The sequence below is a fragment of the Pezoporus occidentalis genome, unplaced genomic scaffold (assembly GCF_034315485.1).
Source record: "Pezoporus occidentalis ecotype Australia unplaced genomic scaffold, CSIRO_AGI_Poc_V1 ctg187, whole genome shotgun sequence".
Taxonomy (NCBI): Eukaryota; Metazoa; Chordata; class Aves; order Psittaciformes; family Psittacidae; genus Pezoporus; species Pezoporus occidentalis.
In genome coordinates, this window is record NW_026913715.1 from 1,673,025 (window position 1) to 1,700,127 (window position 27,103).

The following is a 27,103-nucleotide window of genomic DNA, read 5'->3' on the forward strand; positions in this document are numbered from 1 at the left end:
ATTTGACAGGACGCTGCGATACCGGAGTTTTCAAGTGTGACACCTTTATAGGGACAAAAACGATCACTGGCAGGATTAATTTTGCCTGGACTGGGCTTTGGGATATTGCACCTTCACCAGTAGAAGAAGGGAAGCATTTCTCTGTGTAGCTATGGTTATTTAGGAAGCTGGTTTGGGATGTGCTTCCCATGGATGACGTGAGCCCCACGAGGGGAGGTTTGGGGCTCAGGTGGAGGGTCGGCGCTCCCTGCCTGCCTCCTCGGCTGGTTTGCCTATGTGTGTGTCTGGAAGGCCTGTTGCCATGGAGAAGTGATGGGGAACAGTCTGCCTGGCTCGCCTGGCTTTTTTGTAGCACGAAGCAAAGGCATCTCTCCAGCTGTAATGAGCCAGAGGCCCACAGCCTCCTCTTCTGTGTCACATTAGGCAATGCAGACCCCCAGATACCTGGGAGAAACCCAAAGACAGGGAGGAAGCCCTAAATGAAGGTATGGAAGGAGCAGGGAGCAAGAGAGGACACTGCAGGGAGATTGGCTACTGCTGGTGGGGTGCTACAGAATGATGGAGCGAGGCACTTCTCAGGGGCACGCAGACCAACAGGCAGTGGGCACCTCTTGCAACAAGGGAAATTCCCATTAGATATGTGGAAAAAGTCTTTCACTGTGAGAGAGGTGCAGCCCTGGGGCATGGATTGGAGCAGTGGTGGCATCTCCACCCTTGGAGGTCTTCAAAATCCCCCTGGCCAAGCTCTGAGCAGCCCATGTGCCTTTGAAGTGAGCCATACACTGGGCTGGACCCTCCCCAGCCTCAAAGTGTGAGACCTTGCCAGGGAATTCAAGAGCGGTTGCCCAGAGAAGCTGTGGCTGCCCCATCGCTGGCAGTGTTCAAGGCCAGGTTGGACACAGGGGCTTGGAGCAAGCTGCTCTAGTGGAAGGTGTCCCTGCCTGTGGCAGGGTTGGAGGAGCTTTAAGGTCCCTTCCAACACAAACCACTCTATGGTTCTATGAACAGACAAGAAAGAGTTTGAAAGAGCTCCAAGAGGCACAAATGTGGCAGAGAGTGGTCTGAAAACAGAATGAAGGTGGAGGGATCCGTGCTTTTTAATTTTGGGAATTGACACTGCCAGGCACTGCTTTGTTGGGACTGTAACTGCTGCACGGCTCACGTGCTTTACAGGATTCTTAAGGTGCTCCCTAAAAATAGTCTAACTTTCTGTTTTTAGAAGCTCTTTGGTGACACGACTGTGCAACACAACCCAGGGCAGGGGGATAGGCATGAGAAGTTTAATGTGCCAAGAAATCCAATGCACTGGCACTGGGTTTTGTTTTGTACCTGAGAAATGCCACTGTGAGCAGCTTTGGGGGTTTCCAGGTAGATGTGGTGAGGGTTATGTCAGGGATAGAGTACACAGCTCTGTCAGTTTTTTGTTTGCATGTTCAAAGAATAGCATTTGCCACAAGTGACAAAATATTTAAACATCAAAATAAAGAGCACTTCCCCCCTTTACTTAGTAAAAAAAAGGGGGGGGGAAGCACAGTCAAAGGCTCAGGCTGACCTTATTGTTCAAGTGTTCCCATGCATTTCTCGCCTCCCTGCTCTTGTCTGTGTGTGCACCTCCAGATCGCCGCGTCTCAAGCAGGGTGAAGTCTTTGTTTTGCACGCATGGCACTTTGTGCACTCCCAGCCTGGCTGTAAGCGAAGATACGTTTCTGAAAGGTTGTTATTCACCATGAATTCTCCAGTGGCCGATACAGTTCCAGCCGATGAGGTATTTGCATCCCGCTCCTTGCGTCCACACGCACCAGGGCAGCTGGGTCTGTTACCCATCCTTTTTTATGCTCTCTACATGGATTACTGTGCTTTTCAATTTGTAGATTAACAGACCTAAGAGATTTAATTTGTTCAAATCCTCACGTGTTTTCTTGCAGGTTTGACTTTGGAGAGAAAGGACTGAAGCTGTTCCCAAACTTTGGGTCTCTTCCACGCAGGGTCTCTGAAGGACAGTGACACATGAGCTTACACTACATATAGCCTTTCCTAAGGCACAGACAGGACATGGTGTCTGCTTGGCTGTCACTGCCTCCTTCCCTGCCTCTTTCCTCAAAGCCTGGAGGAAGTTTATCCACAAAACTTCTGCCCTTCTGTCAAACATTGCTGAATGTCTTGGCTTGGAATTCCTGGGATTCATGTGCTCTCTTGCAGAGCCAGTGGATACGGAGTGCTTGTTCCCTGTAGATTGTGAACATCGTATGAAACCTTGCTGCTGCCACCCAGGTGCCTCAAAAGCAGATTTATAAAGTACTTTCCCAAACCCAGGATATCAAACCCTACCTCCATGACACTGATGTCAGGGCTGGAACCCCTCTGCTGTGAAGACAGGCTGAAGGCACTGGGATTGTTCAGATGGAGAAGAGGAGGCTCTGGGGAGACGCTCCTGTAGCCTGTCAAAGGAGATTTATAAGAAAGGCGGAGAAAGGCCTGGACAAGCGGAATGGCTTTAACCTGCCAGAGGGGAGACTGAGATGAGCTCTGAGGCAGAAGCTCTTCCCTGTGAGGGTGCTGAGGCGCTGGCACAGGGTGCCCAGAGAAGCTGTGGCTGCCCCATCCCTGGCAGTGTTCAAGGCCAGGTTGGACACAGGGGCTTGGAGCAAGCTGCTCTAGTGGAAGGTGTCCCTGCCCGTGGCAGGGGTTGGAACTGGATGAATTTTAAGGTCCCTTCCAGCCCAAGCAGTTCTGATTCTACAAACCGAAGCCCCTCTAAGGCCTGGCTGACGGAGCGGCCGAGCAGCATTTGGTGACCCCAAGGAAGGCGCTTGCTCTGGGAGGTGACACCATGGACGAAGCAGCTCATGGACAAACCGGAGGCGGACAACACCCTTTAGAGCCGCCGGTTCCCAACCTGCCGGCCAGATCCCTTCAGCCGTGCCCGGTAACCGCGCCGCCCGCGGGCTGCGGAACCCGCCCTTTCCCGGGGTGGCCGCCGCGTCCCCTCAGGCGGGGCCGCCATGATGTCAGCGGGGGGAGGCGGGAGCCGCCGGCCAAATATAGCGGCGCTTCCTGGGCGGGGGGCGGTGCTCGGTACCGGCCTCCTGCCGCAGTCAATGAGCCGGTGGCGGCCGCGGCGGAGCGCGGCATCGGCCGGGGGCAGCGCGGAGGAGCGGGACGGGGCGGGGGTGCCGCGGCATGGCGGGGCGCTGAGGGAGCGCGGCAGCGAGCGGCGGCGGGCGCCGGCACCCGGCCCCAGCGCGGCATGGGCAGCCGCGGGGTCCTGCGATGAGCGCTCCCCCGGCGGCTCCTCCCCGCGCGAATATGGGCACAGCCGTGTCCAAAAGGAAGACGCTGAGGAACGAGGCCATGTCGTCGGTGGCGGCTAAAGTGAGGTGGGTGCCGGGGACCCGGCGAGCTGGAGGGGGGGAAGGCCCCGAGCCCCGGCGGGCGGCAGCGGGCGCGACCCCGGCGCTTGTCCAGCGGGGCAGAGAGCTCAGCCCCCGGGGCTGGGAGAGCTCGGAGGGAGCCTGTGCCCGCGGGACGCCGCCGGTGCCCCCTCGATGGCTGCTGCGGTGCCCCCCGAAAGCAGCCGCCCGCCCGCTCGCCGGTGGCTGCGGGACCGCGGTTCCCCGCGCTCGGCGGACCCTCAGCCTCCGGAGGGTGCTTTGTCTCCAGAGGTATCCCCGCTTCTCGCTGCCGGCCCGGCCGTCACCCCCGGCAGCTTCGACTTGCTCGTGGGGGCAAGGAGCGGGTCACAAGCGGATTTGTCAGGGCTGGATCTTTCCAATGTTGGGGAACCGGGAGCGCGGTCAGTTTGCTCGGTGGCTCCTCACCAGCTGGAATGCCATCTGTGTGTGTGTGTCCGAGGGCAAAGTCAGCCGCTGGCTGCAAGGGAGCTTGATCCTTTGAATGGAAAACGTACAGCGTGCAAACCCGGAGCCAGCACACCTGCCCTCGCCGGCAGTGTCCCAGGCCGCTGTATTAGCCAGTTAAAAGGTTTGGGCTCTATATCGTTACCGTACCTGTTAATTTGTATATTGCTTGTCCTACAGTGTGGCATTTCGTTACTGCCAGGTCCCAGTGATTTTAGTCTCAAACATGGGAGACGCTCTAAGCCGTGTTTGCTGCTGGGTTGTGCTGAGGTTTAAAGCCATCGCTGATGAGCTTTGCCACGGTGCCCTTTGCCTAGCAGGGTGGACCCGAGCCTTCTCCCCCGCTGCAGTGCAAGTGTCACAGCCGTCAGCGGGGACTGTGTGGGGGCACTGGCGCAGGTTCCCAGCAGCACAGCCATGCACAGGGGTAGGTCTGGCAGCTCCTCTCTTAGATGTGGAGTAGCTCCTTGGTAGCCCGATAAAAATGGGAGGAAATAAACTTTTCAGCTGCATTATGTAACGTCTCCTTTGTGTGAGACAGAATTGCGTTAGAATAACCCGGAGTCGTGTGTAGGACTCGATCCGTGCTGCTGAGGGATCTCAGTCACCTCTCTGTGACTGTAACTTGGCATTACGGCATCTCTGCCATGCCGGGAGGAGACACGGTCTTGTGGCTGAAAGCGGAGAGATCCAAAGGTGTTTATATATTGCTGTCTGTGTTGTAAAGAAATCCATCCTTCAAAGTCTGGAGTGACCCTGGAGGAAGCTGTCTGGGTAGAGCCTGGAACTTTTCCCCACTTCATGGTGCACCCTGTTCATAACCAGTACCGAAAACGTGAGTGCTTGCAATGGTGTTCAGAGATCTGGAAGTGGGATTCCTTTTGGGAGATGTCAGCCAGGTGGATATATAGAAATGACACAAAATGCACCATAACTGTTGTAATGGGGTGCTGGGAACAGGATTAGACAGCCAGTCACACACAACCATCATCCTGGGTAATCGCCAGCATTTCCAACGGGAGTGTGGGTGTTGGGAGCGACTAATGTGTTTTGAATGCAATGATTTGTTAGCCTACACCAGGATGGGCAGATGCTACGCAAGTAGTATTAGCTGTGTAGAGTTCAGGAGGTGCCTCTGGGGTTCTGGTTTGCTACATACCTGCTGTAACTGCTACCAGGCTGCTGCTTCTGTATGCGGGTGCTCCAAAGTGTCTCGGTGGTGTGAATTGTGGTGGTTTGACCAGAACAGTTAGCTGAGTGGACTTGGGCTCAGAAACATAAAGTCCTTGAGGAGCATCTGGTCACATAGTGTGTGGCACAGGAGAGGTGCTTTTATGTGTCTCCCCATTCATGCCCTGTGTTAGAAATGCCTAATCAAAAAAGCCTTTGGGGAGGACAGAGGACTGCTCCCTGCAGTGCCTCTGTGCACAGAGAAGGTGCTGGTGGGGACAGGCACTGCCGGTGTGCCTCCACCCTGCCCCTCCAGGCACAGCTCAGTCCCTGCCTCGTGTGGTCTCAGCTACCCTTGGCATCATTCACAGCAGTGATGATCTGCTGAAAGGTTCCTCCTGGAGCACATCACACACAGCTCCTCTGCTCTGCCTCGTGTCCACCTTCAGGTATCCCTCGTGTCCTTATCTTCCTTCCCTACAGTGAGGATTCTGCAGCGTGCAGTAGAGAAAGCTACAGAGAGAGCCTATTCTGTCCTTCCCAAGGGGGCTGGGGACTTGGATCCCTGTGTGGGTAGCACTGCTGTCATGATCAGGTCCCCGGTGGTTTTGTGTAGGCAGCTATGGGATCCTGATCTCATGCTGCAGGAGATGCCCTGGGATTGTCTCTCTGCACCTCCTGAGCTCTGCCCTGTTCATATTTCTCCTGACTTTTCATTTAGAGAGAAAAATCATCTCCTGAAACTCACTGCAAGTCCAAGTGGCCACTAATGTGTATTTATTATGCATGGCCGGAGCATGCATGTGCATTTGATTGTCTTCCTGAGCAGAGAGCATCATTTGTTTGCTATCATGGGTAGTGTGAGCTAAGCAGAAGGGGCAAGCTCCCTAGATTCTTAAACTAAAATCTCTGCAGAGCAACTCAGGGGAGGCTCCTGTCCCAGGAGAAGCAATTAAGCTCCATGCAGTTTGTTGTGTGCTGGGTCTTTTAAACAGCCTCTCAAAACTAACGGCATAGTTGCTGTGTGCTAACATTGTGGAGAGCATCCACGATGCTTCCAGCTTTGGTCTCTGTAGTCTTGTCTTCTGCTGGGAGAGCTGCAGTGAACTGTGTATGGCACCAGGAAAGGACTGTGGCTCCGTGCTCTTGCTCTGATCACATCTCAAGTGCTTGGATGTGAGATCTTGCTGTGCCTCCTTCCTATCTGTGCTGGTTTTGCCTTGCAGCTCCTAGGGCAGGGATGGCGCAGTTGTCCTTGAGCTGTGACCTTGGTGCTGCCCCTCTGCTGACAGTCCCAGGCTGCTGCAGGTTTGGGCTGGTGCAGGTTCTCTTCAGGCTCCTGGCCTGTGTGGTGCCTGATACACACTCCCTGGCTTCCTTAGCACACTTTGAAGGGCGTAGATTAACCAAAACCATTAGAAATGGGCTCTCTTTGTCCTTGCTGCCTTGACGCCTACAGAAAATACTGGCACCCCAGCTGTGGCTAAAGTCTGTCTTCTCCTGCAGCCCTGCTTTGCGTTTTGCTGCCCTATGGCTTTTCTTTGGGAGCAGACGGACATGAGACTTGTGTTCACGTGTTCCAGAACCATCTCTCTGTGCTATAGTTAGCACAGGGAATATTGGATTTGAAAGCATGGTTCATCCTGCCCATTTCCAGGGCTTTGGTGTCTAGTCCAAGGTACCCCACAGAGAGATGAGAATTTGGTCTCACTCCTTCCCTGTGGACTAGAGAGTGGATTTAAACAAGGGCCACCAAGTGTTAGTTGCTGTGAAAGGGTAAATCTTGCACTGGCAAGTGCTGAGGTACTTCAATGCGTTCCTTATTCCAGGTTTCTTGCTGCATGAGCAATTTTGGTCTTAGGCTGGGGTTCTTCCTGGAGGCTGGATTCCTTTTTCCACTTCAGTTTTCCTGTGAGTGGTTTGAACTCTTATGCTTGGGTTACCTTCTTTTAATTTCTGCTGGCTCCATCCTCTCTCCTCCTGTCCAAGATTTGAGTAGAAATTCGCCCAGAAGTGTGGGGTCTTTGACTTGAAGGTCCATTGCTGACATCAGATTTCCCTTTCTTGAGAGCGAGAATTTGCAGTTCTAACATTTAAACAATTTTTTCCAGCTACCATCTCCCTGCACAGATATTTCAGACAACTGGTTTTTGTCAGGGTATTCTTACTATCAGGTTTAAACAACGTAGGTGTCAGCAGTCTTTAGTGATGGACCTGGTACCTGTGGATGTGCTGGCAGTGTTCCCATCCCTGCTTAGTGACAAGGGAGGATTGCTGCTGTAGGAGGACGTAGGTCCTGATGATGCAGGAGGTCTTTTCTCTCCTGGTTTCCTGAGGTGCAGCACTGTCAGATGCTGTCACAACAGATTCCTGCTGCAGCTCCTCTGGGCATTGCTTCGGAAGGAGCACAAGAAGGTGGTGGGTGTTCTTTATTTTTCCATACAGTGCTGCTGAACAGTCCAGGTTTTGCTTACCTTGCTGCTCTGCTCTAAATGGAGTTATCTCAGGTCTTTCCTGGATCTCTATTTCAGTACTCATTTCTTCACTTGGTTCAGTGTCAGTTTGGTGGATTGCATGTATTTGCATCAGTTTCTTGTAGCTGCTAGTAGGCATTGAGGCCCCTTTTATCCTGCTGATGTGATTGTTTCAGACACATGATGGCTATTCCATGCTCATCACACTGTCACTGAGATCTTACTTAGCAGCTTCCTTCCTTCTAGTGAAGTCTCAGCCAACTTCTCTTTCAGACCTGAGTCCAGCTTTGACATCTAATGCCCAGTGAGTACTGAGGAGTGCCCTCAGAAGGGCAGCTGCCTGTGCTCCCATCCCACCCTCCGCTTTCCTGAAGCCATGCTGGTGGAGAAGCTGGTAGTGTTTTCTCTGAGGCACCAGCAGTGCTGTCTTCACCGGTTAGACCCCATAGCACAGCATACTGAGGCTGTGGTGCCTGCTTGACATCCTTTTGTTAAATCCGGCCGTGCTGACTGTGTAACGTGCAGATCTGATCTGCCACTAAAATGAATCCCTCTCTCTAGATGAGTCAGGGCTAAACTTGTCACGTTGTCAGCTGATTGCTCTTGGTCCTACCTGCTCATTGGTATGCAGCTCTTGCAGTGTCATACACTCAGGGTTATAGCTCATCTGCCCCTGTATGTGTGAGGCATCTTGTACTTCATCACGTTTATGTGAAACAAGGCTTTGTTTTTTAATCTCTTGCCAGTTGAATTATCCTGATGTGTCTCTGCTCTGAGAGCACTTGAAGCATTTTCTGCCAAGTGTCATCAGATCACTTGGTGGGACTTAAACTGTGAGAGTGGAGACAAAACTGAGCTGGGAGTTTTGTGACTTGTATTAACAGTGTGTTGTAAGAAATAGGAAAGAATGGGATGAATAGAGCACTGCCATCTGTTTGCCTTTGGCTCTGGCTCTATTTTGATCAAGTTAGTGGCTACCAAGGAGAAGGGGTGAATGGCACGATAACAATATGGGCAGATGCTGGTAAACTGGGGTGACTGTGAGCACAGTGAGGGAGGAGAAGGGACACGAAAGGCTTGGCAAGGGGAGACCAGGCATAAGGAGTTAGCATGGCCAGCAGAGTCCCCTTGGCAAAGGGCATGCATGGACATCTGTGGGAGATGAGCTGAGGCCCAGCCAAGGAGAAGCCGATGGCACTGAGGAAGCAGGAATGTAGAAGGGAACCACTGAGATAACAGGCAGAAATTTAGCCTGAGTTTGCAGTGTAATTGGCTGGAAAACCCCGGTGGCACCTTGTGCTATGTAGGCCTCATTGCCTTATTAGCTGTCACTGGATAACTGAGATCAAGTGTTCACATTCATTTGCTCTTGGCTTGCCCTGCAGCGTTGGAGAGCAGTGGAAGTGGCAGTGACGCAACTGCAAGTCCAGCCTGGGCAGGCAGCAGTGGCTTTGAGTGGTTCTGTGCTCTGCCACTGTGCTTCTGCCTGCAAGGAGAGGTCTGGGTATCCCCTGGGCTCTGGGAGCTCTGGTTTACCCTCCTACCTCATCTGCTTGGGGCAACGGGAGCGTGAGGTTGCAGACACTGCAGCACCTCTGAACTCAGGCTCTCATTCTGATTGACACTGTCTTCACTATGGAGCAAGGTGGGGTGGAGGGTGGCAGTGCTTCTCTCTGGCTCCATGTTAGCTCTTTGCACTTTGGGTCTTAGGAAGCGCTTGGTACTAGTTTTTGAGCCTGTGGTTTGCAAGCTAAGGGCAAACACTGGTTCTGGTTTGAGGCAGACAGATCAGCTTCAGGCATTGGCAGAGATGAATCGAGAGAATGACAGCTGAGCTAACATGCTCTTGGAGCTTTTGAAGTAGTTAGACTATTTTATCATCGTATTTCAGTATTCTTTGTGTAAATCTCCATGTTCTCTCCCTGATAATTTACCCGAGAACTTTCTCACTGTTATTTTCTCTACATGGAATGGCTGCTGATGGACAGAGAAGCTTCAAAGTCTTTCCCAGTGGTGTAAGTGCCCTGTTTGTGAATGGTTTTGATGATGACTTGCAAGGACAGATGTTTCTATGGGAAGCCTTGGAGTCCCAGCAGCGTTGGTGGAAGAGATATTGGAAGTCTTGGGAGCAGCCATCCGCTCACAAGGCTGTTGCCAGTGCAGTGTGAGATCAGCCGTGGCTTTGGATGAGCCTTTAACCACCTCTAAGGTAGAGTGGAGGAGTAGCTCAGGAGTGCTCTTACAGCTGCATAGCCTGATGTTAGAACCATAGGATCATATAATTATTTAGGTTGGAAAAGATCCTAAAGATCAACAACCTAAATGCTGCCAAGCCCACCACTAAGCCATGTCCCTAAGCACCACATCTACACCTCCAGGCATGGTGACTCGTCCACTTTCGTGAAGATGCCACACTCCAGCTCCCAACTTTACCCTTGTGTGTTGCCCCAGGACCAAGTCCTCCTTTTTGCCCAGGCAGAAAGGTGGTGGGTGAAGGAACATCCATGAGGTGCTTGTCCTCCTGGACGGGTGAGCCGTGATGGTCATCCCTTTGTTCTTTGTAGTGAAGATTGTGTGCCAGTTGTACAGCTCCCTCATGTGACAGAGCCCCTGTGTGACCATCTCTGGGGTTGCTTAGGCACCGAGGAAGACAGCTGGGGCAACTCCTACCCCAGTGTCTAAAGGCACAACCTAGTACTGGACAGGCAAGAATGCACAAACAGCAAAGCCTTGGTTCTGTGTGTTAGCCTGTCACGACACAGCAGGTTGAACCCAGCACAGCACAGCAGGTTGAACCTGTCACGACACAGCAGGTTGAACCTGTCACGACACAGCAGGTTGAACCTGTCACAACACAGCAGGTTGAACCTGTCATGACACAGCAGGTTGAACCTTGCTTCTCACACAGCTCCAACTGTGCTGCTCCAGAGCGTTTTGCATTTGGCTGTGCTGAAATTTAGTCCCTGGGAGATTAAATCACTTCATCGTTCATATTGATCCCTTGTTGTTGGCTGTGGATGACAAATGGACTTCCCACTCCTTCCAGCCCTCGTTGCTCTGGGAGGTACGTTGTAGCTTAGTTAATCTTTTCCTGTTGGGAGGAGGCGTGTAAAAGCAGTGGGGGGAAATCCTGGTGACACAAATTGGGATATGCTGCTGGATTGGGTAACAAAACGGAAGAGGATCGCGGGAGGCTGTGTTGGAGGTCAAAGCCATTTTCCACTTGGATGTTTTCTAGCTGTTATGAGCATAGCCTGGTGTGGAAGCTTGAGCTGGAGAGGGATGTTCTGAAGTTGAGCACCTCTGAAGGAGGAGGATGGTGGACGTGATGCCTTGCTATGTCTTCCGCTGTTGCAGTGTCTTTGTCTCCTCTCCCAGCAGATGCTGGTGTGCTTGAAGGCTGAGTGCCTGGCTGCTGGCTTTTGTTGGCTTGGCTTGCCAGGGAGGTCGGTGGCTGGTTTGTCTCCTGGGTTGTCCATGGGCAAATATCACCCTGCTTGTGGTGCTGCTGACCTTGGGGTGATTGTTCTAAAACCTGGGGAAATGGATGGCTGGATAAAAGCTGGTATTGACTCTCAAATCACAGGTCTGTTTGGGTGCAGGAGAACAAGCACAGCAGCAAATGCCCTGCAGTAGGACCCTGAAGATTGTATTTACTGTAGAGCAGGGAATGCATGCCTTGACCAAGGATGCCTTTCCTGTGTGGGTTGCAAGCTTTTTCCTGGCTGGAATATTCATAGGTTTGCTCTCTGACGTAGGCCCTGATGTGTGATAAGGGTTGCGCTCACCCTGCCTGGTTGATGCTTAATATATTGCAGTCAGCTTCCAGTCATCCATGGGACCTGAATCCATCAGAGAGCCAAGGATGGCTTTTGTGGGGTGTTGTGGGGCCTCTCAAATCAAGTATCCAAATGCTGACATAGTTGGTGCTTGAGCACTTAGGGTTAAGGTAGGTAAAACGGGTATTGGTAGTAACATCTAAGTTGTGATGGCTCACAGATAGGAGTATTCAGAACCAGAGTAGAAGGCTGGGGTGATGGATGGGGCTGGGCTGGAGATACCTTCTTCCTTGGGCTGCCAGAAGGGGTTTAGCCTATGTGTATCACAGAAACAAGGCCAAGTTTAATGCAGGTGCATTTCAATGGTTCATAGAGAAGCTGAAGACTGAAATAGTCCTGGGCTTGTGGTTACCCTTTTGGTGTGTTTACCAGGAAGCCCCCCCTGCTATTACACCATGTTTAAATTGGTGTCATCAGAAGCTGAAAGGCTGTTGCAGGAGAACAGCGGTATTGATATTGAACTGTTCCTTCTTTCCTTGGCCTTTAACCAATATTAATCTCTTTCTTTTTTACTGCCTTCTGGGATGCTTGGACGTGCAGAGCAGCAAGGGCTTTTGGAGAATATCTTTCCCAAAACCATCCCGAAGGTAGAAACGGCTCAGGTAAGAGAACTGACATTGCTTATATCCTTATGTGCTTGCACCTATTTATTAATAGGCCTTCAAATGAAAGTGCATTTATTCATCGTAAAGGGTTAGTGTGAGATCTCAGCAGGAGGAGTCACCCTCTAAATCAGTGAAGCCCTTGAGGAGAAAACGCAGTTTGGTGACTCAAAGGTTGGGTGGGCTGTGGGAAAAAGTTCACCTGTAGTGAACAAGTGTCCTGTCATAAATCCACCCCTACAGCTGATGTCCTTGGAAGGCGTTTCAGCTGGGAAGGGAAAGACTGCACTGCACAAGGCATCTGCGCTGCTTTGTCACTTCTAGGTCTTGCTTTCACTGGGGAATAAAAGTAGGTGAGTTATAGTGTCAGCTGAGGTGCTTGGGGTGTGTGCAGCAACCTTTGCTGGCAAAGGTAACATCTGGATTTATTCTAGGGTTTGCTTCAGCAGGGGTTAAAATGAGATTTGCCCTGTCTGGTTGAGGACACCAGCATGTGCCAGCTAATGTGTTAATATTTTATACACAGGTATTGTCCCTATCAGCTTATGCTGAGTTCTGCTTGATGGGCAAGAGAGCACAAGAGAAACTCAGTTGACTTCTAACAGGCCTGTGCCTGGTCTGTGAGGAAAGAAAACATTTTGCAGACAATAAATTCACTATAAAACCTATAGAAAATCCCATAGAACCCACATAAAACCATGTGTGAACAAGTAGCAAGCAGATTGTTCCCTAGCACTGAACTGTTTTGCCAGGGGTAACAGTTTTAGATAGAACATAATTTAGAGTGATGTTACCATTTAATGTAAATTGTGTGTGTGCTTAAACCTCTGCAGGCAGGGAATGCCTCTCCCTGAGAGAGCAAGCCCAGTCCCACCTGCCTTTGGCAGGCAGCTGAATGAGTCCCCGCCTTTTCTCTTGGATCTAATGACCTTCAAGTTATCCTTGGCTGGGTTGTGCTGCCTTTGGGAATGGAGGGGCTTTCAAACAACGTACTGCAGTTTTCCTTGATTTTCTTTCAGACATAAGAACTCCAGTGACACATTACTTCCAATAAGAACAACCCATCGTGGTAGGAAGGGAAGGGTAGAAAAAGGCTCAGGTTTAATGCAGTGGAGGTGAGGTGCCTGAGGCAGAGGGGGGAAAGGGGTTGGACAGGCAGTGCAGGACAGGCTGGGCAGGTCCCAGGAGGCCAGGCAGAAGTGTTCTTTATCATGGCCATTTCTGTAGCTGCTTCTAGCAGTTGAAGCCTTTGCTGGTGCTTTTCTGCACACCCCCACCCCAGGTGCCAGGAAGAAATTTCATTCTTCCCTGTGAGGGTGCTGAGGTCCTGGCAAAGGGTACCCAGAGAAGCTGTGGCTTCCCCATCCCTGGCAGTGTTCAAGGCCTGAGATCTGTGGAACCCTGGTCAAAGCCAAGGAGTAGGACCCTCTCTTATGCACACTTACACAGCTGACCTTCTACTCATCCTTATGGTTGCTCCTAGTTGCTTGTTCCTCTCTTGACTGTAGATAAGGAGGACATGGGAGTGGAGCTAATGTGACTCCTGGATAATGCACTAGTGTGGGTTCCCCTGACCAGTGCTTAAACCCACTCTGTGCTCGTACCCACTGCCCCCTGGTGTATCAGGCTAGAGATCATACTTCAAGTGAATTTAGTTGCTATGGATAAGAATCAAGCAGCGAGCGGTACACGTGGAATACACAGTCCTTAAGTATTGCCTTGGAAATAAAGTTTCCTAGAGATTACTGTAAATGTTTAAAGAGGAAAAAATAAGAATCCTCATTATTTAAGTCATCTTTTGCAGTCCTGCAGTGTATCGTTTAACCCACTCTGTAGCATTCCTTTATAAATAACTGGTAGGAAGGTTGCTGTCCTATAAAAATGTTTAGAAAATCTGTCTCCCTCTTATCCATGCCAGGAGTCCAATAGCAGGGGAACCAACTCTTTCCTTCCTCAGAAGTTCTGTATCTCAGTATGGCTTTCACAAGCTTCTGAACACTTCACCTTTGGCTCAGCAGAGCGCTTAAGCTATAGCTTTCATCCAGTGCCTGCAGTGAAACCAAGGAAGAGCCTCTTCTACGTGACTTGAAGACATAGGACATACATAGACGTACCTGAATCTGCTCCAATTCATCAGAGAGCAGGAGAGCAGTGTTAGGGCTCTACCAGCCCACCAATATCCTGTAGTTAGATTCCTCCTGGCATGTGTTGGTGGCTGAGGTCCAAGCTCAGCACACCGAGGAGCTGATTCCTCAGTGCACGTACATCTCTGTTCACAGCACTCTGGGCTTTCACTAGGGGCATCTTTACCTGGTGGGATGGGCTGGTTTCCACTGTAATAACCCTGTCTACATGGATGCTCCCTGCACTGCCAGGAGACTGCGGCTGCGGTTAAGGCTCTAACCTAAATGTGGTTGGAAGGAGGCAGGCCTTGAGTTCAGGAGTTTATAGTCAAGAAATAAAAAGGTCTAAGAAAGGCTTAAAGTCATTGATGAATGCAGTGAGGGAAAAGGGTTGTGGTCTTTGAGGAGCAGGAAGTTGGCAGAGCCATCAGTGGGACAGTGGAAGCCTAAAAAGCTCCTCTTCTGCGGATCCAAGGAGCTGGAACCCTGCTCTCTCTCTGCAGATGACAATCCTCTTGCAGAGAATGAGAGGAATGTAAATCTTTGGGGTGCCAGTTCTGCTGCTGCTTTACCTGCTAATTTACCTCCATGGCAGAAGGGTGGAGAGCTGGAACTCCCCAGGCAGACACAGCAGGCACTGTCAGATGGAGTCCCGTGTGTGCAGAGACTGCCTCAACTTCCTCCACTTCTGCTGCACTTTGCTCTCTGAGGTTCATCCATTTTGGTTCGACTCTTTTTGTCTTTAGAGTCTCCTGACTCCCAGGAAAGGAGATGCTTGACAGCTTTTGCATCCCCCCTCTTCACGTTCCACAGCTGATCAAAGAGCTATTCTTCGGTGGTAACTTTTACACCTCAGTCTATTTTCGGTGGCTCCTCTGGAGAGCCTGTGTGAGTGTGTGCGTCAGAATGTCTTTGAGATATTGGTGAAGAAGAACTACAGAGGGATTATGCACCAGCAGGATGGGCCAGCTGCCATGTCCGAGCGCTATAATGAGGGTGAGCTATCTGCAAGGCTTTGTTCACCTTCTGCTTTCAATAAAATCACAGTCTGTCCATGTTCCACTCCCTTTGCTAAGGCAGTGGCTGTGGAACTGAGCATCACCAGGGGGTAAGGAGGATTGCAGCATACTATGGGGTGTACACATAGTAAGGAAAAGGTGAGGAGAGTATTTGTTGTTGGTTACAACTTCTGATTCTTCCTAACGTGAGGCCTGAGAACTTCATGGCTGAGAAACACCGTGCCTATGCCTATGCAACTCCTCGATGGCTTGTTCTGGAGGAGGTTTTCCAGGCGACTGGGGAGTCCATTTACCTCTCCTCTGTTGCTTGGCTCGCAGTGCACTGACCATGTTCTCTGAGGTTGCAGCAGGGATGACAGCAATACACATTTGTCTCTCTTTGCTTCCCTTCCCCAGCTGCCTGCTGACAGGGTATGAGTTGCTGGCAGAGGATGAAGGAATTGTACTTTTGGCATCACTCAGATTTTTTCTCCTGATCTTTAAAATATTCTGAGGAACTAGAAAAAAGGGAGGGTTGGACTCTGCTGCTGCCAGGACATGGATCTGTTAAGGGAGCTGGTGCTGAGGTGGTAATGCATCTCCTCCTCTTTTCCTGCTTCCATTCATGCTGGCTTATTCGTGTAGGCTTGAAGGTCTGGGAAGGTTCCCAAGAAGAGCACTCTCATGTTCAGCGTTCATTCTGACTGCAGTGCTGCTGCCAGAGTCCTCGCTGACCCTCACAGCTTTCTGGTACTTTCCAAAGACTTTCCATCTTCTCTGTGGCATGGTTGTAGTGTAAGGGTGGGTGTCCCCTGGGACAGACCCAGAAGAAAGACAGGGAAAAGGGTTGACAGTTGCAAAAGGGAAGTGTAAGAAGGCTGCAGAGAGCAAAATACAAACATAGAAGAAATAATCACTCCAAGTCCCACCAGAGCTCACGGGATGAGGAGTTTTGGACATTCCCAGAGTCCCCTTCTTACAGCATAGGTGTCAGGGCCCCCACACTGAGATACTGCTTTAGATTTCTTTATCTCCATGTACTGGAAGTGTGAGAGGAAAAAAGATACCCAGAGCATGGGGCAGTGAAACGAGCAATAACAGCAAGCAGAGCACTTGAGAAACTTCCACCTATCAGGAGAAGCAGTGATGCATTCGGTGAGATGGGGTTCAGCACAAGGGTCCTTCACTGAGGAAAGGAAGGGAGCTGTACTGGGGCTTTTCCCTGATGCTTTTTTATCAGGCAGTTTTTGTTCTGTTTGCCTGGGCTATTTGGAGGGCAGCTGATGCTGCAGTGCTGGGGTTGCTGCTGTAGGATGTAGCACTGTTCTGCCCGCTGCAGGCTGGGGCTCTGAGCGACCTGCATGTGAAAGGCTGTGAAAGCAAAAGGAAGGGAAAGATCCCAGCAAGTATAAGGTGTGCTTGGTGCTGCAGAGATGATGGGCCTTGGGCCAGAGCTGCCCGGCAGGTCTTGACCTAAATTCACTGTGGTTCTTGCAGAATCAGCACGGCTGCTCTGACTGGTTTGCATCAGTGCAGACCAAAGGGGATAGTTACCTGTAACTGGAAGAAGCTCAAAAGAAGTCTGCTGCTTTTCTTTGGTTTTGCATGATGTTTCAGCCGTCAGTGAAAACACTGGGTGCAGAATGAGCATTCCTGAGCTTCCCCAAGCCAAATAGCAATGGGTAATAGTGGCAGGAGAAAAACATGTTTCCTCAGGCCCCTGTGCCATGGACAGAGACTGCGCCAAAGCAACCACTTGTGTTTTGCATCCTGGGCTTCTGAAGCTTCCCAAGAGGGGCTGTGGGTGCATGTAAGGGCTGTGAAGGAGCTGTGACATGGAGGAGGGTCCTGATGCTGCCAGGAGCTGACACAGGGCTGGAGAAACTGCAGCATGAGGCTTTGCAGGTGCTTGAGGCCATGCAAGGGACCTGTGAGCTGTGCTATAGGAAGCCATGAAGAAAGGCTGCAGCTCTACAGTGCTCTAAAAGGAGCCTTCAGTTCGCCACTGTGCACACTGTGGAGCTGCCAGTGCAGCCTGCTTCAGGGTAAGCACCAAATCTGTTTTCTCTGTGGAGGCTGTTTGCCCTGTCCCCAGGGGGAGCCCCAGCACTGTGCCCAGCCCAGCTCTTGGGGTACCCCTGTGCTGGAGCAGTGTGGTTGCCCTTGAGCAATGGAGGTGGCCTTTCTAGAAAGAGCCCGTGCTCCAGAGGGGGTAGGATGAATTCAGGGCAGAGCAGGGATGTGAAGTCTCTTCTCTTGAGGGTTTCAGGCTGCTTCCAGGATCGGCAGAGCACAAGTATGGTGGGGGTATATGCTAAAACTTGCTTCTAAAGTGAATAAAGAGGTAGGTCAGTGTTACCATAGGAATACAATGGAAAACTGGTGGAGCTGTCACTTGCTCCCTTGGGTCATGTCTCTCAGTCCCAATTTCATCTCTTCACGTTAATGTTACAGGCCAGACTTAAAGGTTACTTCGCTATGAAGCACAATGTCAACAGCATCTTCAGGTTGGCTGTTTTCAAGGCCCATTTCAGTGCTGAGGATTAATTGGAAGCATTTTGTCACAGCCAAAGTGACCTCCTGTTTCCTCCAAGCAGCTCCCTCACTGAAGCAGCCCTTGGCTCTTCCCTGGGGCTTTGCAGAGAAGTGTGTGACGTTCCTTCCCCAGGAGCAGTAGGGTCAGGGTGCCCCAAAAAGCCACTGCCTCGGTCAGTCTTCAGGTACTTTCATAGCAAACACTGTGCGTGTCCTTCATTCACTTGACTCTGGAGCTACTGCGTGGCTGAAATGCCACTGTGACCTTTTTGTGGTATCTCTGGTTTTATATCCCTGTCCCATGCTTCAAACCATTTTTCCTGGTTTCCATGCCTATTTCTTGCCTGCATTTCAGCCCTGCAGAGCAGCGGGGTCAGCTGCCAGCCCGGCTCTGGAGGCAGGAGCCATGTGCTGGTGGGGTCACGCAGTGGGACATCGGCATTGGGAAGGACAGGGCCGATGTGTCATGGCTCTGGTGCTCGCTCGGAGAGGGAGCAGAGGAGAACAAGACCTGACAGCCTGACAGCACACCTGCAGGGCACTGGCAGGCATACGGGAGGACTCAGAACTGAAACTGTGAGAGGAGCTGCTCAGCTGTGCTGTCTGAAAAGATGTTCCTGGTTTTGCAGTGCCTGGGGCTCTAGCCACTGCATCCATCTGCTCTCCTCATTGAGAGTGTCACCTGGACCCCTCCTGGTGTAAAATGAAAAAGCATTAACTTCATTCCAACTGCTGTGAACAGTGCTGCAGGTCCATGTACTGTACAGCTAAAATCTTCTCATTCTTCAGTAGCTGAGACAGTTCTTTCATTTAAAGTCAGTACCATCAACACCTGGTCTGGAGAATCCAGCTGAGGTGGAGCAGGGGAGAGAACTGTTCCTGTTAAATTTATGTTTTCTGAGATGACGGATGTGTTTTTAATAGGCCTTATCTGGATTCCCCTTTGCCACTTTGCTTCTGATGCTGGAGCTGAGGTTTTAAATCTAAGGTGCTTTAATCATCAGTTAAGCTGTTAGTCATAAATTTTGGACTTTTTTTAAGCTTCTGCCTATGCCTTATGGCTGTATTCCACCTTGATTTATAAACTTCCCATTCCATGGGGTTAGAAGGCAGCCTGCATCAGAGATGAGTTTGGCTTGGTGAGTCCCTCCACTGTTATCAATAGGCATCAGTCAGCTGAGGCTTATCGCAGTGTGTTGCCTCCTCTTGAGGCACATTGTGACAGCAAAAGAGAACATGGAAGTTCTTCCATGATTACCTACCTGGGTCAGAGCAAGTTCTCATGTTAGTTACTGAATGGGAAAGCATAATTGTAAGTAGTGTCTAATTATCGGGAACTACATGTACCAAGGTAGCACACATTAACCAGTACAGGTGCTAGTTGCTGTTGGTAGTTATGTCTCTGGTGACACACATGCCCTAGTGATTGTGTTGTGTAGAAGGTGAAGAGAAATATCAAGAGGAGCAAGTGAAGCCAAAGAAACGTGTTCAGTGAATAACAAGGGGGTTGAGAAGTGGATTCGTCCTTGGCACTGGACTGTCAAGCCCCCAGGCTTGGGCAGGCTGTTAGACTTAGCCCAGGTAAACAGGGAAGTGATGAAAATACAGGTTTTCAAGAGACATGATTCACAGATCCAGCATGTTGGTCCTCTTCCCTTCATTTTGCTGATATTTGGGCACAATAAATCCATGTAGACCACAGATCTAGTTGAAAAGAAATCTGAGTAACCTGAGTTGTCTGCTCCAGGGCAAACAAGGGTGCTGCTAGTGAAAGAGGGAGAGCAGAGCTGCCACTGGGTCAGCTTTCCTCAGGGCCTGGAGGGGAGGGAGCTATGCCAGGCCTCCCAAGTCACACTGTCCTGGGCTGCTGAGCAGTTGGATGGAGCAGCTGGGTGTGGGAGAGGTGGCAAGTGTGACGTGAAGATGAGGCAGAGCAGCAGTATCCATGCAGAGGATGTTAACAGCAGTCTGCTGCAGCTAACTCTGAGGGGGCAACTCCTGTCACTGCTGGAGTACCCTCTTACCTTGTCCTCTTCACTGAGCATCCCTTTGGCTCAGGTTCAATTCAGCATTGATTTCAGACCAGTTTCACTTTTCTAGCAGAACTATTGATCTGAAATGCCATAGTGGAGGCAGGTGCAGTGCTTTGGCATCTGAATCCCACCTCTGGAAGCACAGACAAGGGAATCAGTCCCTGGTGCTATCTCAGTGGTGCTGGTGTATGTGAACATGTGTGTGCGTGAATGTTAGCACAGATTTGCTCCCTGAATGGTGCAGGTTTGTCTTTAGAAGCCAGTAATTCATTCTGATGGATGTTTGAATCTCTTTTCCTTTCATGCTATTTTTTTTTGTGTAGATATATTCTTTATTAACTTCTATAAGAGCTTCACATTCCCTTTGCATATGAAGCTGTGTAGTTACCAAAGGTGCTAAATTAAATGAAAAGAAATAATCATCCAGTCCTTGGACAAAGAGAAAGCATACTGCTGTAGTGACAGGACTGTGGAGTGTAGACCATGAAAACTCTTAGATAAGCACAGGTGAAGACACCTTGAGTAACAGACAAGTAAGGTGGGAAGAAAGGATTATGCTTGCATTCTGCATGCTAGATCAGACAGGTGGTTTATGTCAAATACATCTGGTCAAGAGTAACCCTGCTGTGATTTTATAGTCACATCCCACTTAAATCTCTAAGTCTTATGGGTTGAACAGACGTTGGTGGTCATGAAGCAGAGGCAGGAGCTGGTCTCTGCACTTGCAACCATCAGCATTTTCAGACATACCGTACTTGGGGTACTTCATTTTTCCATTTACCCACCCACAGAGGTGCCAAGTCCTCAATCTGCGTTGTGGTGCTGTCAGTGCGTGAGCACAGGTGCTCAGTCCTGTGGGTTGCTCCCCTGAGGCTCCGTGTCCTCCACGGAAGTATTAATTTCAGGAGGAACAGGGCAGCTGTCAGCCACTATTTTGTGGTCTTAAGAAATTGTAGCGTCACTGAGCCCACACGCGTTAGTAAGTTTGACAAGCTGAGATGAGTACTTGGAACTGGCCTTTGTTTTTCATTTTCAAGATGGTGTGCTTGGCACTATTAGCCAGCACACATCTTGGCAGATCTTGGAGTCGTTTGCTGGTGTTTTCCCAAGACGTGCCTGCTCTGGAGCACAATCAGTCTTGGAACTGGAGAGGGTCTGACTTGCTGGAAAACAAATGCAGTGGCTGCTGCCTCTTGGGGGGTGACAAGTGGATGGAGAGACTTTGGAGACACTTTCTGCACTGGTTGGACTGCATGGCTCCTCACTGCACCTAGGCATGGATTTTAGACTCCATGTGCAGTCTGCAAAGGTAACATCAGAAGAGGCTCAAGAGGCTTTCTGTACAGGCAGCTCCTCCTGGTCAGCTCAAGCTGTCAGCTGCCGTGTCGAGACTGTGAGGGTTCACTAGGAGCCAAGTGAAATGAACCCAAGTTGTGTCAGTCTGCATGGTCCTGATGGTCACTTCTTGATCAGGAGTGGCCAGAGATGCATTTGTCTCATAGTGGTGTCGAGGGAGTTGTGTCTCAAGCAGAAAAATGAGATCAGGGTGACGCACTGTGCCAGTACCAGCTCAATTCAGTTCAGTCTCAGCTGCAGACAGAGCAGTGCAGAGGCCCTGGGCAACGTGGGCATAACCCAGGGGGGGCTTCAGAATCAAAAGCTGCAAATGTGCATCCTCAGCTTGGGAGGGCTCTTTTCAGAGGGGCACAAGAGCACTTCATAGGAAGCAGAGTGTGGCAGCAGTGGAAGCTCTGTGTTGCACACATACATCAGACCATCATGGCCAGCTATGAGGGAGCCAAGATTGTTGCTGCGGTCTTCCAGGTCGTGGCTCAGTAGCTAAAGGAAAGGTAATGAAGTAAAGGCTGGGGTTTGTTTCTGCCTGTGTTTCAAGTGCTGCTGTCTGTGCTGGCCACTGATGATTTTGGGTTCTCGGGTAGCCATCACATGAATAATGCATTGCCTGTTGAGCCCTTTCCCAACCCCTGCTGCTTCCCAGCTGAGGGAAGTCTGAGAGGTAATTAACAGCCACTTGAAAAGGATTAGCAGGTGGGTGGGAGCTACTGTTGGGTTCATGCATGGAATTGCCATGGAAATGCTGAGATTTCCTGGCACTTCATCCAGTGTGTGGGCTCCGAAGATAGTTGTGCTCATGGGCCTCTCTGCTTTCCATCTTCCTACCCTACAAAGGCAGCGGCTGTGTTTTCCTTCAGGACAGCATCCTCTGGCTGTGCTGTCACCATCTGCACACAGGATGAAGTCTGCTAACCAGGGGTGCTGTGGAGAGCAGGGTGCTGGTTGCAGCTGTCAGCTGAAGGCCTTCTGCAGTTCTTTCACATCCAGCTGCCTTTCTTTCACATCAAGAAAGGATCTGGGGGTGCTGATTGACAGAGCTGAACATGAGCCAGGCAGCCAGGAAAGCCACCAGCATCCTGGCCTTTATCAGCAACAGCGTGACCATCAGGGCCAGGGCAGTGGTTTTGCCCCTACACTGAGTGCTGGTGAGGCTGCATCTCAAATCCTGTGTTCAGTTCTGGGCCCCTCACTACAAGAGAGACATTGAGGTGCTGGAGTGGGGCCAGAGAAGGGCAATGGAGCTGGTGCAGGGCCTGGAGCACAAGTGTGATGGGGAAGGGCTGAGGGACCTGGGGGGTTCAGTGTGGAGAAGAGAAGGCTCAGGGGGGACCTGATCGCTGCCTACAAGTGCCTGAGAGGAGGATGGAGCCAGGAGGGGCTGGGCTCTGCTCCCAAGGAACAAGGGATGGGACAAGAGGAAACGGCCTCAATCTGCACCAGGGCAGGTTTAGATGGAGCTGAGGAACAATTCCTTCCCCAGAGGGTGCTCAGGCATTGGAACAGGCTGCCCAGGGCAGGGCTGCAGTCACCGTCCCTGCAAGTGTTCACACAGCGTGGAGACGAGGCCTCAGTGCCATGGGTCAGTGGTGGCCTTGGCAGTGCTGGGAACGGTTGGACTGGATGAGCCCTTTAAGGGCTTTTCCAACCTGGTTGGTTCTGTGGTTCTATGAAGCTAATTGGCAGAAAATTGGGGGGGGGGGGGGTGATGACCCCCAAACCCTGGTGGTTTGCCCCTTACCCTTAGTTCTAAAAAATAACTTTGTGCACAGAACATTCACTTTTTATTATCGCTGCTGTGACCAGCTGGTGCTGGTCCTTGTCTTGTGAACCCTGACCAGCCCAGCAGCCCGTGCATGGCTAAACCTGCCGAAGCAGACAGCTGATCATGGGCTGTTTTGCACATGAGCATTTTCATGCTGTGCAGTGAGACCTGCATTTGCTTCCAGCCTTGTTTGGTGGACAGGCACACTTAAAATACTGGGTGTATTTGTGAGAAATGTGTCTCATTTCAGTACCAGCTCTGGAGGTTTAGACTGCTGTGGGCATGCATTCATCTGAGAAGGTTCCTGGGGGAACCTACCATATCCCGCTCACCCCTTCCCTTCCTGCAGCAGTAACAAAGAGCCTCTTGAATGTGCTAGTGCCTGGGGTGCTTTGGTTTTGAGGGAAGTGTGCTGTTTGTTCCAGATCACCTCTTGGCAGACTCCTACATCGGGCAGGAGGACTCCCCGGAGATGCAGCAGACAGCACAGAACAAGCGCAGGCTCTCCGTCATCTCCGATGGCAAGTTCGAGCGGAGCTTCACCGAGGAGCAGGCAGAGAAGGTGCCAAGTGAGGGACCCAAGCCCCGGGTCTACACCATCTCCGGCGAGAGGCCGATGCTGTCAGACCACGAGAATGAAAGTATGGAACTGGTGGTGATGAAGGGGGCTGCCCAAGAGGAATGCCACCACGGTCACCAAGTGCACGGTGCTGGTGGCTCTCATGGTGCTGGCAGGCATTGCAAGGGCTGGCCAGGCAGCAGGCAGGGCTCTAAGGAGTGCCCAAACTGCACCCGGCTGGCTGCCCCTTCCCAGCATTCCTTTGACCTGGAGCACCATCAGTCCAGCGAGACAGGGTGGCACAGGAAAAGGCTGGAGAGGATGTACAGTGTCGATCGAGTGTCTGGTAAGTAAGGGTGAGTGCTGGGGGCTGGAAGGACACAAAAGGACTCACTGACACAGGGGTGGAGGGTGGTACCCATCTCCTCTAAGTATGGAGGTTTCATTGCCCTGTGCTTTGAGTTCGGGCCCTGTAGGGTTTCCCCTTTGCTGGTACTTTGCAGCAGCATTCATGGCAAGGGATTGTCTAAGGAGGAGTCTGAAATAAGCTGAGCTGAGTTTGAGGTCAGCTTGTCCAAGCTCCGTTGTCTCTGCTTCTAGCTTGTAAGCAGCAGATAAACTGGGTGGTTTGCATGCCAGCTTCATGTAGCTCAGTGAGGGTCATCTCTGTGAAGGAAGAGCAAGAGAGAAAAGGCTGTGTCAAAGCCTACATTTATGCTCAGCCAGGAGGCCCTTCAGAGCAGGACCGTCTTCTCTGCCTCATCCTGGGGCTGGGCTGGTGAAATCTTTGTGACAGTGCCAGGGTGCTCAGCAGGAGCCTTAGCTCAGCTCAAATGGGGTGTTCTGTTCCTGGGTGCACCCCAAAGTACTCATCTGTGTGCCTGGAACCAGTGTAGCAGGGTCTCTCAGGTATGAGGCATGCCACCTCTTGGGCTGTCCATTAATACTAGCAAGTAACACGATACTGGACTTTCTTTCCCCCTTACTGTGCATTTGCTCAATGTTCTCAGGGAAGAGGGTTTGGAATTATTCAATTACATTAAAAAAAAATCCCTGATTGTCCTTAGAGCACAGAGATGATGCCACGTACTTGATGAATGGTTAAGTTTCTGAGTTAGCAGGTAGCACACAGTCCATCTTTGCCTGTCAGCTCAGTATGTGGCTGGCAGAGAGTCTGACCTGATTTATCTGATTTATTTTCTCCTGTAAAGACACACCAAGGCTTTCAGAGCACAGTGTCCAGCCAGGAAAGCTCAAGGCTTGTAAAGCAATGGAGTATGAGGACTGTGGAGATCAGGCTGTGTTTCTTCCTGGGTTCCTGGTTTTCTAGTAAATATCATAGTGATATTTACTGCAGGTAAAGGTGCTGAAAGGTTGGGTTCTGGATCATCTTTTCATACCTTGGGGCTTGAAGTTACGTGACTAAATACATGGCCTAATAACCAAAGAAGAATAATGAACCCAGAACTGGTTATCAGACGTATGGAACACCTGCAGTCCCACTAACCCCTGCGTGTGGTTTTTTAAGCATTATCCCTCTGTTCCCTGGGATTCTGGGGCTTCCCATCAGACATTGTATGTGAGTGTTTGGACTTAGTTGTTGTTATTGCTGAAGTGCAAGAAAAAGAGTGAGGAGAGTTTTCCTGTAGGGAAGCCTTTAATGGTTGTATGGTTATATCTTGCCTGTTAAAGGTTGGCTCTGCATATGGTGACCCAGCCAGAAAGCTTGTGGAAGGAGACAAAACCAAAACCATTTCAGGAGAGGAGATCATAGCCCCAGGGGCTTGGTCTTCTGGAGGTGATGGTTCTGAGTTGAATGTATTGCAGCCTCATGGTGTGAGCTGCTCAGCAGTGACTGAAACATCCCTGTGTGCTCAACACTGCAGTACAAACCCAAACCAACACCCCAAACCTGCTACTGTGAAGAAAAATAACCCTACCCCAGCCCAAAGCAGCCCAACCTGAACAAATCGGAACTGTGCTGTGCACTGTGGGACTGAGGCAGGTTACATGATACTGAAGGAAAGCTCCAGATCACTACTGGAAAGTCTAACTCGTAAACACTTCTGCTGGAAAAATCTGTCCTAGCAAATGCTATAGAGAGGTGCCACGTTGTTTCTGGGCCTTGGGATTTACAATAGATTGTCAACCAGGCATCAGTTTTTGTTAGGCATAGTTCTCAATAAGAAATGGAGATTTGCCTTTCTGAAGATAGATCAGGGTAGTTACTTAAATGGGAACAAAATGGACAGTGCTGAAACTGGGGGAATATTTTATGTTCCCTACAAGCAGGCAGCAGCCACCCTCGGTGCTTGTCTCAAGCTTCTGAATGCATCCATGTGCGCTTCTGAGTCCAAATCCCATCCCAGCACTGGCATCATGGAATGAGAGTTTTCTCAGCTTGGTCTCATTTGCGTGCTCTATCCAAGTGTTGTTACTCAGAGGAAAACTGAGAATGGAATGGGATAACTGTCAGAGGATGCAAGAAGTATTCCTTGGGATGTCCTTCATGCATGGCTGGTGGAGAAAACAGAGTGGAGATGGGAGAGATGGACTGATTTCCCCAGAGGTTCAATTTACAGTGCTGCCTCCTCTGTTTGGATTTACATGATGTGTTATTGCTGCAGTTAGGCCAGATTGGCATGATTTATATGGATTTTTATGCTGAGTTTATGATGCCTAACACCATTCCAGAGAAGCACAAGCTGTCATCTCCTGCGCTGCTCCCTGTGTCTCATACAAATACATCCACTCATGAACAGAGGTGCTGAGATGAGTTTGCCCCCTGGCATGTGGCTGGAGGTGCTGATGGTGGTGGTGGTGTGCCTCCAGTCTTACCCAGGCCCATGGTTCCCTCGCTGTTTTGTCACAGTTGATGAAGAAAGCAGAAGAAGATGCTCTGCCTGGCCAAAGCAGTGCGTGCTGCCTGCTCCTGGAAGCAAGATAGCCACACTCAGAATCTGAATCTTATTTAGGGGATGAGCTCTGGAGCTGAGCTCTGCTCCCTGGTCCCCTTCTCTGCTGCTGTTCTACCTCTAGCTGGTAATGAGGTGTTTCTGAAGGGTCCCAAATCTTTTATTCTCCATTGAGTGCTTTGGGTAGGGGAGTGATATCTTTCTTGTGTTGACTCCTGCCTATCAGAAAAGGAGGAAAGCTGCAGTGATTGTCCAGGTAAAGTCTCATAAAACACTGGCTCTGCTTTTCATGAGCTCTGCTTTGAATCAAAGCTGGGGGCTTTAAAACTAAAATTCATTAAGAGATTGCCAGTCCTTTGAGGTGTGTAGTGCTGGAGAAGTCTGAACAGAATTGTTGGCTGAAAAGGAATTTGTCCAACTTCTCCTCCACCACTTCTGTGGGTTTGAGACTTCAAACCAGTAATTCATTTACAGCCTGAGATGTTTTGCATTTCTCCTCCATCTGTTCTTTGGAGAAGAGCAGACATAGGAACTTCATAAGAAGTATTTAGCATACTGGAATGCAGTTTTCATTTAACATATATTTCCTTAGGGTGCCTTTATACAAGGCTTGACGTAAACTGTGAGCTGAGGAGCGTGTGTTAGAGCTTTCTATAGGATTCCTTGGAAGCTTCACTTTAGAGGGAGCCTCCCCAGTTGCATTTAGCATTTTTTTGCATCTCTAATTGCAGCCACTCTTCTATTCCAGGGAACAGCAGGATGAGTCTGTAGCATAATGATCTGTACAAATCACTGGGTAAGCTTTGGTCTGTAGTAATTGTGTCTGCAGTAGGTGTGCAGGGTTTGATTGGGTTTGATTGGGTTTGGGCCAACTGAAGTG

The 27,103-nt window shown here is 50.5% G+C and overlaps 1 protein-coding gene across 5 annotated transcripts in view; it reads left to right on the top strand.

Annotated features, from left to right (window-relative positions):
- The first annotated feature begins 3,153 nt into the window (after window positions 1-3,153).
- Window positions 3,154-27,103, top strand: part of NSMF (NMDA receptor synaptonuclear signaling and neuronal migration factor) — a 47,716-nt gene continuing 23,766 nt past the window's right edge. For 3 of the 5 annotated variants that reach the window (XM_062616043.1, XM_062616042.1, XM_062616044.1), the window contains exons 1-3: window positions 3,155-3,377; window positions 11,881-11,942; window positions 23,175-23,654. In XM_062616043.1, coding sequence (XP_062472027.1) covers window positions 3,271-3,377; window positions 11,881-11,942; window positions 23,175-23,654 — 649 coding nt within the window. In that variant the 5' untranslated portion in view covers window positions 3,155-3,270. Of the gene's footprint in view, window positions 3,378-11,880; window positions 11,943-23,174; window positions 23,655-27,103 lie in introns of all 5 variants that reach the window. The other 2 variants (XM_062616041.1, XM_062616045.1) reach the window with 2 other exon arrangements.